The sequence below is a fragment of the Trichechus manatus genome, unplaced genomic scaffold (genome assembly GCF_000243295.1).
Source record: "Trichechus manatus latirostris isolate Lorelei unplaced genomic scaffold, TriManLat1.0 scaffold00090, whole genome shotgun sequence".
NCBI lineage: Eukaryota > Metazoa > Chordata > Mammalia > Sirenia > Trichechidae > Trichechus > Trichechus manatus.
This window is the reverse complement of record NW_004444026.1, coordinates 10,081,622-10,094,551: the sequence shown is the minus strand read 5'-3', so window position 1 is coordinate 10,094,551 and position 12,930 is coordinate 10,081,622. Positions and strand designations below refer to the sequence as shown.

At 43.5% G+C, this 12,930-nt stretch overlaps 1 protein-coding gene across 6 annotated transcripts in view; it reads right to left on the bottom strand.

Moving 5' to 3' along the window:
- The window catches only part of SLC25A37 (solute carrier family 25 member 37), a 62,700-nt gene that overhangs the window by 11,297 nt on the left and 38,473 nt on the right, over positions 1 to 12,930 (bottom strand). For 2 of the 6 annotated variants that reach the window (XR_002824941.1, XR_002824943.1), the window contains exons 3-4: positions 11,073 to 11,129; positions 7,965 to 8,503 (exon numbers count right to left, since the gene is read on the bottom strand). Coding sequence is in view for 1 of the 6 variants with exons in the window: in XM_004382133.2 (XP_004382190.1) it covers positions 7,983 to 8,503; positions 11,073 to 11,129 (578 nt within the window). In the remaining 5 variants the exon portion in view is untranslated. Of the gene's footprint in view, positions 1 to 5,327; positions 5,428 to 7,283; positions 8,504 to 11,072; positions 11,130 to 11,800; positions 12,914 to 12,930 lie in introns of those variants that run through there. The other 4 variants (XR_002824942.1, XR_002824944.1, XR_002824945.1 and 1 more) reach the window with 4 other exon arrangements.

Sequence of the window (12,930 nt, the reverse complement as noted above, 5' to 3'; positions counted from 1 at the left end):
TCAACCTCATCAGTATAACCTCATCACAGTGATAGAATTTACAACACATAAGGAGATCACATATAATCTTATCATAGTGATAGAGTTTACAACACAAAAGGAAATCACATCAGATTACACAGTCTTACAATACTGGGAATCATGACTCAGTCAACCCGACAGACAGTTTTTGGGGACACAATTCAATCCATGACAATGACATACCACCTGACCCCCACTAGAATGGCTATGATTAAAAAAAAAAGGGAAAAAACAGCTGTTGGCAAGAATGTGGAGAAACTGAAACAGTCATCCATTGCTGGTTGGAATGCAAAATGGTATAGCCTCTGTAGAAGACAATTTGGTGGTTCCTCAAAAAGATAAATATAGAACTACTATATGGCCCAGCAATCCCACTACCTTACCTTCACTAAAATCGCTATGTTTAAAAAAAAAAAAAAAAAAGGAAGATAACAGGTTTGGCAAGTATACAGAGAAATTGGAACCCTTATCTGCTGCTGGAGGGAATATAAAATGGTACAGGCTCTGAAGAAGAAAATTTGGTGGTTCCTCAAAAAGTTAAATGTAGAACTACTATATGACCAATAAGCAACATTATGATAAATGGAGATAATATTGAAGTTGTCAAGGATTTCATTTTATTTGGATCTACAATCAATGCCCATGGAAGCAGCAGTCAAGAAATCAAACGACGTACGGCTTTGGGCAAATCTGCTGCAAAAGACCTCTTTAAAGTGTTGAAAAGTAAAGATGTCACTTTGAAGACTAAGGTGTGCCTGACCCAAGCCATGGAATTTTCAATCACCTCATATGCATGCGAAAGCTAGACAATGAATAAGGAAGACCAAAGAAGAATTGATGCATTTGAATTATGGTGTTGGTGACAAATACCAAATATACCATGGACTACCTGAGGAAAGAATGAGTCTGTCCTGGAAGAAGTACCGCCAGAGTGCTCCTTGGAAGTGAGGATGGCGAGACATCGTCTCAGGTACTTTGGACATGTTATCAGGAGGGTCCAGTTCTTGGAGAAGGACATCATACGTGCTAAAGTAGAGGGTCAGCAAAAGAGAGGAAACCCCTCAACGAGATGGACTGACATAGTTGCTGCAACAATGGGCTCAAGTATTAACAATTATGAGGATGGCGCAAGACCGGGCAGTGTTTCCTTCTTTTGTACGTAGGGTCGCTATAAGTTGGAACCAACTCGATGGTACCAAAGGACAAAAGAAATGAAGTCCTGAGATATACTACAACATAGATGAACCTGAAAACATTATGCTGATTGAAATGTCAGTCACAAAAGAACAAATTTTGTATGATCACATGTTTATATGAAATAGGCAAATGTATAGGGTCACTACGAGTCGGAATCGACTCAACGGCAACAGGTTTGGTTTTTGGTTTTTTGGTACGGAGACCAAAGTTTATTAGTGGGAGGAAGCAGGAAGAAAGAGTCATTGTTTAGGGGGCACTGAGTTTCTGTTACAAGTGGTGGAAATTTTTGGAAAAAGATAGTGGTGATGGTTGTACATGATGAACATAATATATACATTGTTTATTATATATATTTACCATAATTAAAAAAAAGATTAAGGGGAGGAGAAAACTAACCAGGGACAAAGAAGACAAAAGAAGAGAAAATCTGAAAAAAAAATTTAATGCTTTAGTTGCACTTACATTACACCTGAACATGTAGAATGATGATTACCCCTCCTTCATAAAAACCTCACCTCTTGGCTTTCTTCATAATTCTCTAACCACTTCGGTCTCTCCTGGTTCCCATTTCTCTCCTCACTATTAAATATAAGCATTCCCCAAGATTCTTTTTCTCTCTTGGGGCTTTCATCTGTTCCTCTCAACTTTAACTATCACACCCCTTCAGCTAACTGCCAAATCTTCAGCTCCAATTCCAGCCTTTCTCTAAGCACCAATATTGTATTCCCTGGGTGGTGCAAACAGTTAAAATATTCAGTTGCTAACCAAAAGGTTGGAGGTTCAAGTTCACCCAGAGGCACTTCAGAATGAGGCCTGGGGATCTACTTCCAAAAAATCAGCCATTGAAAACCCTATGGAGCACAGTTCTACTGTGACACACGTGGGATTGCCATGAGTTGAAATCAACTGGATGGCAACTGGTAGGTAGGTAGCATCTCTACCTAGATGTTCCACAGGCATTTCAAACTCAATAGGACTTCAGAAGTTAACTAAATTCAGTTAACAATCGTTGCTGTTATTAACAATTGTTGCTGTTATAGAGGATGAGGGAAATGTTAGGCTGGAGAACTATGGAGAAAAGAGGTGAATAAACTACAGCGTCTCTCCTCATGGGGCACACATTCTGGGCAGATGCCAGCCAAAATGCAAAGTGAGATAGGCCACAGCAGGTTTTAGGCCAGGGCCTGAGAAGACAGGATAGATCATATCTGATATGCAAATCATGAAGAGCTTCATGATGGGGTAGTAAATGCCATCTTCAGGGTGACCTTAAAGGAAAGACAGGACTTTGATGGGCAGAGAGGGAAGGTGGGAGGAAGACATTCCAATAGGAACAAAAGTGTGGAAAGAAGTTGGCTCTACCCTGTTCAGGAAATTAAGACCAAAGGGTCTTATACACCCATCCTACTGGACTACTCTCTATTCCTTCACACATGAAGCTAAATTGAGTATTGGCATATATAGGGGAATCTATACTTAAATAAGCAATGAGGATCCTTTGAAGAATTTGAGCAAGTGAGTAACATGGTAAGCCTCTGGGAGCAGGGGTGAGGTCTCTTTGAGTGGTGAGATCTGGGAGGTCTTCAGCAGTCCATTGGAAATTTAGATCTGGAGTTCAGGAGAGAAGTCTGGGTTACTACATCCTCACATCGAGAAATCATCTTCCCAGAAGAGACAGTTAAGGCTGTGAGGGCAGACCAACACCAAGAAGGTGTGAAGAGAAAGGAGGTGAAAAGGCGGAACCTTTCCCAGCAGCCATACTTAGGAGGCCCAGAAAGGATGTGAAACTGATGAGGGAGGCTGAGAAGGTAGTCACAAAGGTGGGTGACCTGGAAGATGGCAGGAAATGCAAGACAAGTGAAGGAACTTAAAAGAGAGCACCCAAAGTGCTCTGCATGCCCAAGGAGAAAGAGAACTAAGGAGAGACCAGCAGGTTTAGAGCCAAAGCATCTTCTCTACCACCAACTGCTTTTCTTCTCTCACCCAGGTCTTCCTCCTGACACTGCCACTTCCCTCAACCAGCCTATTCTCATCTTGCCCCACAGTCCTGTGCCACCCAAGCCTCTGTTAAATCTACTTCTACATTCATTAGTCCCTCTAATTCTGTTCCAGCCTCTCTTGCCTTTTTCCCTTAGTCATTCTTCTTCTGGACAACCTCAACATAACACCAAACCAACCATCTCGTGGCCTCCGGGTGTTCCTTCTTGACTTCACCCTGTCCACTTCTGCCACATGACTTTTCCTAAAGCAGGGCTCTAATCATAATATCCCCTTCCCAAAGAGCCTTAATGACTCCCTATTACCTACTGATTATAAAGGCCAAGCTCTTACCATGGCAGTCAAAGCTCTTACTTACAGCTTACCACTAGGGCATCTCCCAATGTCCTTATGCTGCAGACCAAGCTCTTTTTTCTCAAATCGCATTCACTACTCTTAGGGCACTTGCTACATTCTGCCTTAGACCAGAGACCATTCTTTATTTCCCTGTCAGCAATAATACATCACCTCCACTCCCACCCACTAGTTGTGTGTGTCTCTCTTGTATAACACTGGGTTTATTATACTCGTCTCTGTGATGTTAGTTCCATTCAGGCCACTCACGTGGGCAAGAATGGAGTCTCTCCCAGAAAGGGTGGCCAATCTAATAGAGGGCTTGGAAACTCGGAGAGGAAACCTTATCCTGGAAGAAGACCTTGGCCCAGAAACAGAGGGAACACCTTTTCATGTCCTCTCTCGGGCTGGAAATTGAGGAGTGTGAACATATTGATGGAGTCCCTGGGTGGTGCAAACAGTTAGCACGCTTGGCTGCTAACAGAAAGTACATCCAGAGGCACCTTGGAAAAAAAGCCTGGAGATCTACTTCTGAGAAATCAGCCACTGAAAACCCTATGGAGTGCACATCTACTCTGACACACATGCAGCTGTCATGAGTCAGAGTCAACTCCATGGCAACCAGCTTTTTTTCTTTTTCTGACATGTTTGAGAGGACTCTTGAGTGATGCCACAGCCGCTAGGAGAAGCATGGAGCAGTTTCGTGAGAAAATAAATTTCTGTTCTTTAAAGCCACTTGCTTTGCAGTATTTTGTTATGGCAGCCCTAAGAAACTGAGACACGCCCCCACCAAGAAAGAAAGCCACCCCTTTCCCCTGCATAATGAAAAGTCACCCAAGAGGCTCCCAGCCCTTCCCTGGCATGAAACTGTGTCTCCAGGTGGCCGAGGAGGCAGTCTGCTACCCTTCTGGTAAGCAGGTTGGAAGAGTAGTTCCTATCAAAGCTACAGATCCTGATTGTTAATGCTTGAGATGGGAATAGAGACAGCCCCATAAATTAGGTCACTTCTTTCCATCCACACGGCTCTAATTTCAACATTCCCACCACAGAGTCCACAACACATCAAAGATCAATGCTTTATTTTCTCTAGCTCCAGTGTTACAACTGTAGCAGCACATCAGAAATAAACTCCCCACACATAAACACACATTCCTCCCCTTCTTCAAAGAGCTGGCAACTCAGAGGCAGAAACAGTGATACTTACTATAGGCATTTAACAAATAACACTTACTCACCCCATCACATACATTGTGCGTCTTGCAGATAGAAAGCAGCAATACATTTGTATTTCACAGGCACAACCATCCTTAAATAAAGTTAAATAAAACCTTATTGGCATAACAATGTATTGGAGATGCGCCTTCAGGGAACTTTGGAGTATAGCACTTGGAATAAGACACCAACATAAAACGAAAAAAAGAGGGAAAGAAAGAAAAAGAAACAGAAACCACACATAGAATGTAGGTCACGAAAGCCATGATCTGAAGATTTATCCCATTTGAAAAAAATTATTTTTAAGTACTAAAATGAAAGTAAAACTCTGATTTATAAGCAGTTGCCCTCAACCATTGTCTGAGAAGAGCATGCAAACAGACACACACACACACACCCACTATTAACATGGCACAGGACTGGACAATGTTTCATTCTGTTGTACATGGGGCTGCCCTGAGTCAGAGCTGACTTGACAGCAACTAATAACAAAACAACTACTGTACTCATGTGGCGCTGCTTGGCTGCAGATGTCACTCAAACGGCAATAATAACCAAACACATACCATGATTATATTATGATGGTCATTGTCAGGGGAGAGGGAAAACATTTTCCTGTTTAGCACCTCACAACTTCAAAGTCACAATCAACAACTGGACTGCAGTCTGCATGGAACAACAACACAAACTTCAGAGCTAAGGCTAAGAGTGGCAAATTCACTCCCACAAAATGAATGATCACTTGTATTTGTCTAGTGCTACACAACTTCCAAAGTATCTTTAGATGCAACACTCATTCAACCTCACAACCACCCAGGAGGCAGGCAGAACAGTGGTGTTACCCCACTCCACAGATCGGTCCCTCGCCACACAGAGGAAGGCCAAGACCAGGCCTTCTGACTGCCAGCCCACATAACTCTGAATTCCAGTTCCTGCCTCTCCTTCTTGTATCCCCCTACCAATGGTAGCTTTTCCAGAGAAGTGAATGTTTTCTTTTCTAGATACCATTTAAAGCCAAATTCTGTAACAAGGAAGATTTTGCAGCAGGGTGGCATTATCACATTTAAGTAGACTAAATGTGGGGTTGGATAATCTTTAGAAATTTTTATCTAATTTTTTCCTCCATTCCCAGAATGTAACACTAGCCCAAGACATGTTTGGAGGACATGTATAAACCACTTTTAGCAGCAACATGGTCCCCAGGGGCTTTCTGCATCCCAGAGTGGGGCAGCGCATGCTGCAACTGGTTTCCACTGAGGCATGACTCCAGGGTGGGGCAGCACAGCAGCCAGGCCCTGCTCATGGGGCGCATGTGGGAGGAACCCCACATGGTGGCACTCTCCTGTCCTTGATCTGAAAAAGAAAGTCAACTGACTGTTGTTTTAATAAAATTTCCTATAACTGTTAGACCAGAAACAAAAATGAAAGCTACTCCTGGAGGTACTGTGTGTGTGGTCCCAAGATGAAAATTCACCATGTGCAACCTGAGCTCTTCCCAGGAAGTAACACCACCCAAAGGAGGCCGGGCCTGAGCGTCAGCAAGACCCACGGCTTTGGCGGGGCCTGCGGTGGAAGGTCCCGGCCAGCACGAACTCCCTAACTCAGACCCACCAAAATGAAAACACACATGTGCTTCTTGCTCATTTTTAAAGACAGGCTCTGGTGAGGGCTCATAAAAGGAAACTGAAGTCATTCAGTCTTCCCCTAGACAGTCATCTGGCAGCAATTCAAATGGCGTAATTGAATTGTATTTTCTCTTAGGGATCATCTGACTTGGGATACACCACTTCAGAAAACAAGGCAGTTACACCTTATGTTCTTAGGTGACATGGACCTAATAAGGCTGAAGAATGGGTCCAAACGGCACCCTTTTCCATGAGGGTCTGAGTTAGGCTTCAGCAGTTAGGCCGGGGCTAAAGGGCCTGCTAGCTTCTGTCACTATACAAATGAGAGTCTCTGTGAAGCGAAGGAATGATCAGGACAGGGCAGGGGTGTAGACATATGCCATAGATATATTTACTATGTTTTAAAAACTCCTAAACTCTATAGGAAAACATAAGAGATTTAGTCAAAACAGATAGACAAGGATACCCGAAGTACCTCCGTTAAAAGGTTGATGTGGAAATAAATTGTTTAAGAATAAAGATGGGATTTATCCCAATTACCTGCACAAGCAGCCAAAGGATCACATTTCAAGGTCTTAATAAGTGCTGACCCAGGGAGAGATGGGTTCATGCCATTCACAACCAAGGGAAGGCTCCGTAGGCCCAAGACTAGTAACAGTAATACCGTACTACAGTGTTAAGGTTCTGCCACCCAGCGTGTGTGTGTGTGTGTGTGTGTGTGTGTGTGTGTGTGTGTGTGTGTGTGTGTATACAGAAGGAGAGAACACTCCAGGGCTGTATCTTTGGTCCTGGAATTTTTAGGGAAGACGAAAAGCATATGAAGGTGAGTGACTGAATTAAGGCGGGGGAGTTGCGGCCGGGGGACGAGAAGTAGCAGGAAGTAATGTATCATTATTCTGTTTTTTTTCAAGGTACCTTTTTTTTTTTTCATGAAAAGAGAAATTCAAAATATAAACTTAATATTTATTATTTTACATTCAAGTGAAACTTCCATCTGGGGACTAAACACGATTTTAATCCAGGTACTCTGGTGCCTTTTTACTTAACCTGATGGAAGAATTTAGCCCTATTTTTTTTTTTTAATTAAAAAAAGCTGTATATTCACAGCTGTAATACTATTTGTACACACGCACAGGCACACACTCAAATTCAAAAACTTCTACGTAGAAAAATAAAGGATAAACATTATCCATCTATTTCATACTGTGTACTGGAACTTTTACATACATAAAATTTGTCTTTAATGTTTTCAGTCACTGCACATTTTCTTCCCTCCTCTGTGTTCTAAGATTCTTGGAAGGAGACTGTGACAGTGAAGCAGAAAAGCTACATTCCTCTTAGGGGAGGAAGAGGAAAAGCAGTTTCTCCTCCCTTGTAAGGTCTCTCCCCAACAAACACCACCTCAGACCTCCCTGCGGATGGCCTTCAGGTAGGCCACCATCCCGTCCTCCCCCTTTCTAAGGCATCAGGAAGCAGAAGGCCCAAAGTGACCACCCTGCAAAAATAATGTTGGTGTGAGGACAAGGGAAGGGAAGCAGGCAGGGAAAGCCTTTTAAAAATAAAAGATTCTGGAATCACCTCCCACTGTCTGTTCCTTTAGTATGGAGTTCGATTCTCCAGCTTGTGCTTGGTGAGGAAGTACTTGAAAAACTCATAGACGGACCAAGAGATGGCCGTGGATGGCATCTGGTAGATGACACGTGCCTGCACACCTTTGAAGTAGCCGGGCAGGCCATTGAGCTGATACACTGTCCGGAAAGCATTGGCCATGCCTGACAGGCGACCGCTGACATTGGCCAGGGAGAGAGCCACATGTTCCTGAGTGTTGAGGAGGGTCTTACAGACATCCAGGGGGGTGGTGGCAGCCGCGGCAATGGCCCCGGCCAGCCCTCCTGAGATAATGTGGGATTGTGGGTTGTACTCGCGATGAGGGTTGACCTGCTCCTGCAGGAATTCGTAGGTGATGAAATGGATGGACTGGAAGGGAATGTTCATGGTCAGCTGCGTGGTGTAACTCCGGTAGAAGGCCCCCAACCCCTCAGTCGTCCACACCATCCGGATGCAGCTGAGGGCTGACCGGTGGGGCGAGTTGTACATCTGCATGCGTTGCTTCACAACTGTTGTCGGGCCATACAGCAGTCCGGACGGGCAGCAGGCGGTCAGTTGGTTCGGTTTGGCCCCACCCCAGGACAGGGTGAAATGAGAAGCCAAGCCATAAAGAGAAACAGCAAGTTAGACACACTGGTAATGGCCTCGAAGAGCTAGCACACACACAGCCCCAGCATGAGAAACTACCAAGCGCTGGAGGCAGGCAACCCCATTTAAAAATGTATCTTGAGAACCTGGCCAGGAAGTTGGCTATCTCCCAAAGTTTTTCCTGCTTGAACCTTGTTTAAGGTGGCCTGTAAACCTGGCAGCCGCTTCAGGCTGGATTAGCTGACCCGATCTGTCAGATTCAAAGGCAGTGGCCTTTGGCCTGCCCCTCTGTCCTCCTTGTCCCTAACCCATCTACGGGGCTCATTTACCCCCACTTACTTTGTGTGGTCTGTACCTCTGACAGTGTTTTTAGTGTCTGTGTCATAGTACTCTTGGAAGAGACATTAGAATTATGTTTGCCCAGGAGTTCAACAACAAATTCCAATAAAGACATTAGCTTTGTTAATACAAAAGCAAATGGTGGTTCAAAGGACATGAGGCAAGGGAGGGCAAATTATAGTCCCTTATGCTTAAAGCTTTAATGGTCCCTTTGCACTGACAAATGAATACATACATTGTGCTGTTATTTACTTTTAAGGAAATAAAGCCCTTAAGTCAATAATAATGACAGGGAAGGCAGGGGTGGTGGGGGTGGAGTGGGGTGGGGTGGTGGTGGCTGATTTGAGCCTCACTTTTGCTCCTTTAAAAAAAATAAACAAAATCCATGGGCTAACTGGCCACCCACCAGGTCCCTGTATGAATCACCAAAAAAAAAAAAAAAAAGCCCAAGATATGTAAGTACGTGTTATCTATTTGAGAATTTTCAGTTTTTCACTGAACTATTTCCTAGGGGGACTTCCTTCCCCCACCTACCTAAGAATACCTTTAACCGGTTAATTTTTTTAGCATAATCTTTCCTGGCCCCAAAGCACACTCTTGAACACCTAATTACAGGACAAGCCATGAAGATCCAAGAAGACAGGTAAGTCTAGCTAAGTCCGTCACACCTCTTTAGAAAGATGACTGTCTAAGATAAAATAGAACACAGGCTTTCTGAGCACTCCTCTTGCTAAATAAAAAGTAAAAAAAGTGTGAGTCCCTCCACCCTGCACATGATAAGAAAATCTAAGTGAAATAGCACCTTTCTTCACCTACACATCCTGGTAAACCCTCAGTCCCACAGAGAAAAGGAAATCCCTTTCCCTCCTCCCAAGATGACATCCCTGAAGGTCAGAATGCGTCCTTTGACTGCTAGGACATGGGCAGGCAGCTGAGAGCAAATACATTTTTAAAAGACAAAAATAGACAAACTTAAAACACAGGAGTTAAAATGTTGAAAATGTTGTAACCTTTTATCTCCAATTCTCCCTTCTGGCAAGGGACCATTTTCAGATGGAGGGGAAAGGTGGAGAGAGTTCCACATCTCACCTAAAGCCACCATCAGATAGAGAATAACCCAGCTTAAAACATGCCCAGTACGAGCTCCACAAGATCCTCACTATTCAGACCGGAGTCGGCTAAGGACAGCGGGGTATACAGAAAGTTGACATGTCAAGCTCAAGTCTTCACAGCTGGCATTTGCTTTGTAATAATCCAGAAATTAAAAAAAAAAAAAAAGAGAGAGAGAAAAAGACAATATGGGGGGGGTGAGGTGCAGATCACCAAAATAAAATGGCAAAATGTTAATTTTTGAAGCAGGGTAAGAGACACAAAGGGGGTTCCTAACACTATTCTCTCTACATTTGTGTATATGTCTGAATTTTCCACAAATTCAAAAAGACCGAAGCCTGGAATTGGCTTTCTAAGAAGCAAGACTATCAACTCCACCCAGGTGAGTGTTGACGCTAAAGTGATAATGAAAACACGAGATAAGAATGGGGAACGTTAACACAGACATGGTTACCCACATTTTAATATCTTGCATGACCTCCATTTTCTTTTTTATAGTCAACCCTGGGAAATGGCTAGCTAGACCTGCTTAAGTTGTATGGTACCCAAATTCCACAATAAGAATTTCACTTTTTTTTAAAGTGAACTGAACACTGTTCTGCTGTGTATATTCTCAACAATAACAAAAAATTTAAAAAGTGAACTTAACACAAGCCCTAACAATGGCCTTTGAAGGGTTCTTCCTAAATTCGTCTAGTTTTGATAAAGGTTAACAAGGGCCAGAAATGTGTGTGTAGTTCCCACCCTTAGAGATTCTCATTCCTTGGTCTGGGGCCAGGCCTGAGAATGTGCATTTTTTATCAAGCTCCCAGGTGATGCTGACGCTATTGGTCTGAGGACCACACGTTGAGCAGCACTGTTTTGGAGAACAAGAAGACCATAAAGCTTGAATGCTCACGTCCCTTCTTGAGGCCTTTAATAACACCGTAAAGAATTCTCCTGCTTGTTCCAACTGGGAGCCAGGAGTCCCCTTCCCACCACCTTTTGTCCTGCCCCTTTGCACATTCCCTACTGCCCCTCCCTGGGACCATGAAACATTACCTTCTGCTGGATTCATTACCGCATCGTGGAGCAGGGTGGCCATACTCCCAGCTATCCCTGCAAAACAAACTCCATAAAATTACCCTCTGGAATCTGATGTTCCGAGGAACTTCCTGGAACCTAAAACCAGACGGAACCCTGGACTTGGCTTTCTAAGAAGCAAGACTGACTATCAACTCCACCCAGGTAAGCGTTGACTCTAAAGCTATAATGAAAACACTAGATAAAAATGGGGAACGTTAACATAAACATGGTTATCCATGTTTTAATATCTTGCATGACCCCCATCTTCTTTTCTGTTGTCAACCCTGGGAAAGGGCTAGACCTGCTTAAGTTGTATGGCACCCAAAAATCCCCCTTATCTTTTTTTTTTTTTTTCTTACTATCTAGATTTTAATTCCTTCTCTTCCCTTGCCCTTGTCTACAGATTAACTCACTCTGCTCTTAAACTGGGGCAACCCAAGGGGTAATATGTATAAGGCTGAGGGGGAGGGGAAATCAGAAGGGAAATCGTCTATGAAAATTTCCTGAGTAAAATCCAAGCAATTTTTAAGAAGATAGGCAAGGAAAGAGGAAGTCTGAAAGACCTGCATATGGCAGATTTCCAGAAAAAGCTTGCAAAGATATGACTCGCCTTGGGAGATGGCAGACCCCATCTGGGGGTCTCATCTGGCCCGGCTTCAAGAACCAGGAAATTTTAGAAGCCTGAAGCAGGTCTGGGATTTTACCTTTGGTTTTGGGTTTCCTTCCTCTGTGGTGACACTGCCAAGTGATTAAAATGACCATTGAACGGTGGGAGGATGAGGGACAGCAGGATAACTCTTCAGGAATGCATCTGTCCCTCCCCCTCCACACACACTTATAATTACCCCCAAGAAAGGTCAAAACCAACCACAGCATACACCAGAATGCTGCAGAAACAGAACTGGGCAGAGCCTGGTAGAAACTAGGTTCTGCCAAACCCCGTTCAAGAGGTGTAGCGACCAAGGAGCTAAACTATTACATAAGGCAGTTTCACCAAAAGGAAGCCCCACCCCCTCCATGCCTGGCAACATGACATGAAGTCGGGGACAGCCCCCGAGTATGGCTCGTAGTGATCATCTCACTAAATGCAACAAATGGCCAAATTAAACGTTTGCAAACCAGCCAGGAGCATTTATTATTACCAAGGTTTGCTGATGGAAGGGGTGCTTTTTGGTTCTCTCTGAATGGAACAAAAAGAGAAGGAAAAACAGTTGTTGCTGGTCACTTCTACTCCATTCTTGAAAAATCAATTTTGTCAAAATAAGTACCCCTCTAGAGTTGCTAGGGGTCTGAATTGACCCAATGGCAACAGATTGTTTTTTTTTTTTACTGCTACACATATTTGCATTTCATACCCAGACAAAAACAACAAAAGCCAAACCCACCCAAGAAGAAAGAATAACCGCTTTGCCCGGCCCAGTAAAGCACGCCTTATGTAAGAGCTGTGCGCAAACTCACAACCCCCAACCGCCCTCACAACAACAAAACTATTTCAGCCCTTGCTCGCAGAAGAGATGCAACTCAGCCAAACGGAAGAGAACGGGGGTAAAATTCCCAAATCCCCAGAAGCTTAAGGTGGTAAAGGTCATCTGTGCTGGTGAAAATCCTTTGTCAGCCATAAAACTTCTTGACCTTTTAAAGCTTAGTTAGATCTTGACGTTGTAGAGACCTGTTGTACCAGTTTTTAAATAGTCTCAAAGAAGCTGTCCAGATAACTTTTTTTCTGAATCCAGCATTCAAAAGTTTTGTTTCTATTCAAGGTTTTTCCTATGTCTGATCATTAATTGCTTTTGAATGTTTTTTTTTTTTTTAAAAAAAAAAAAGAAAACCCACA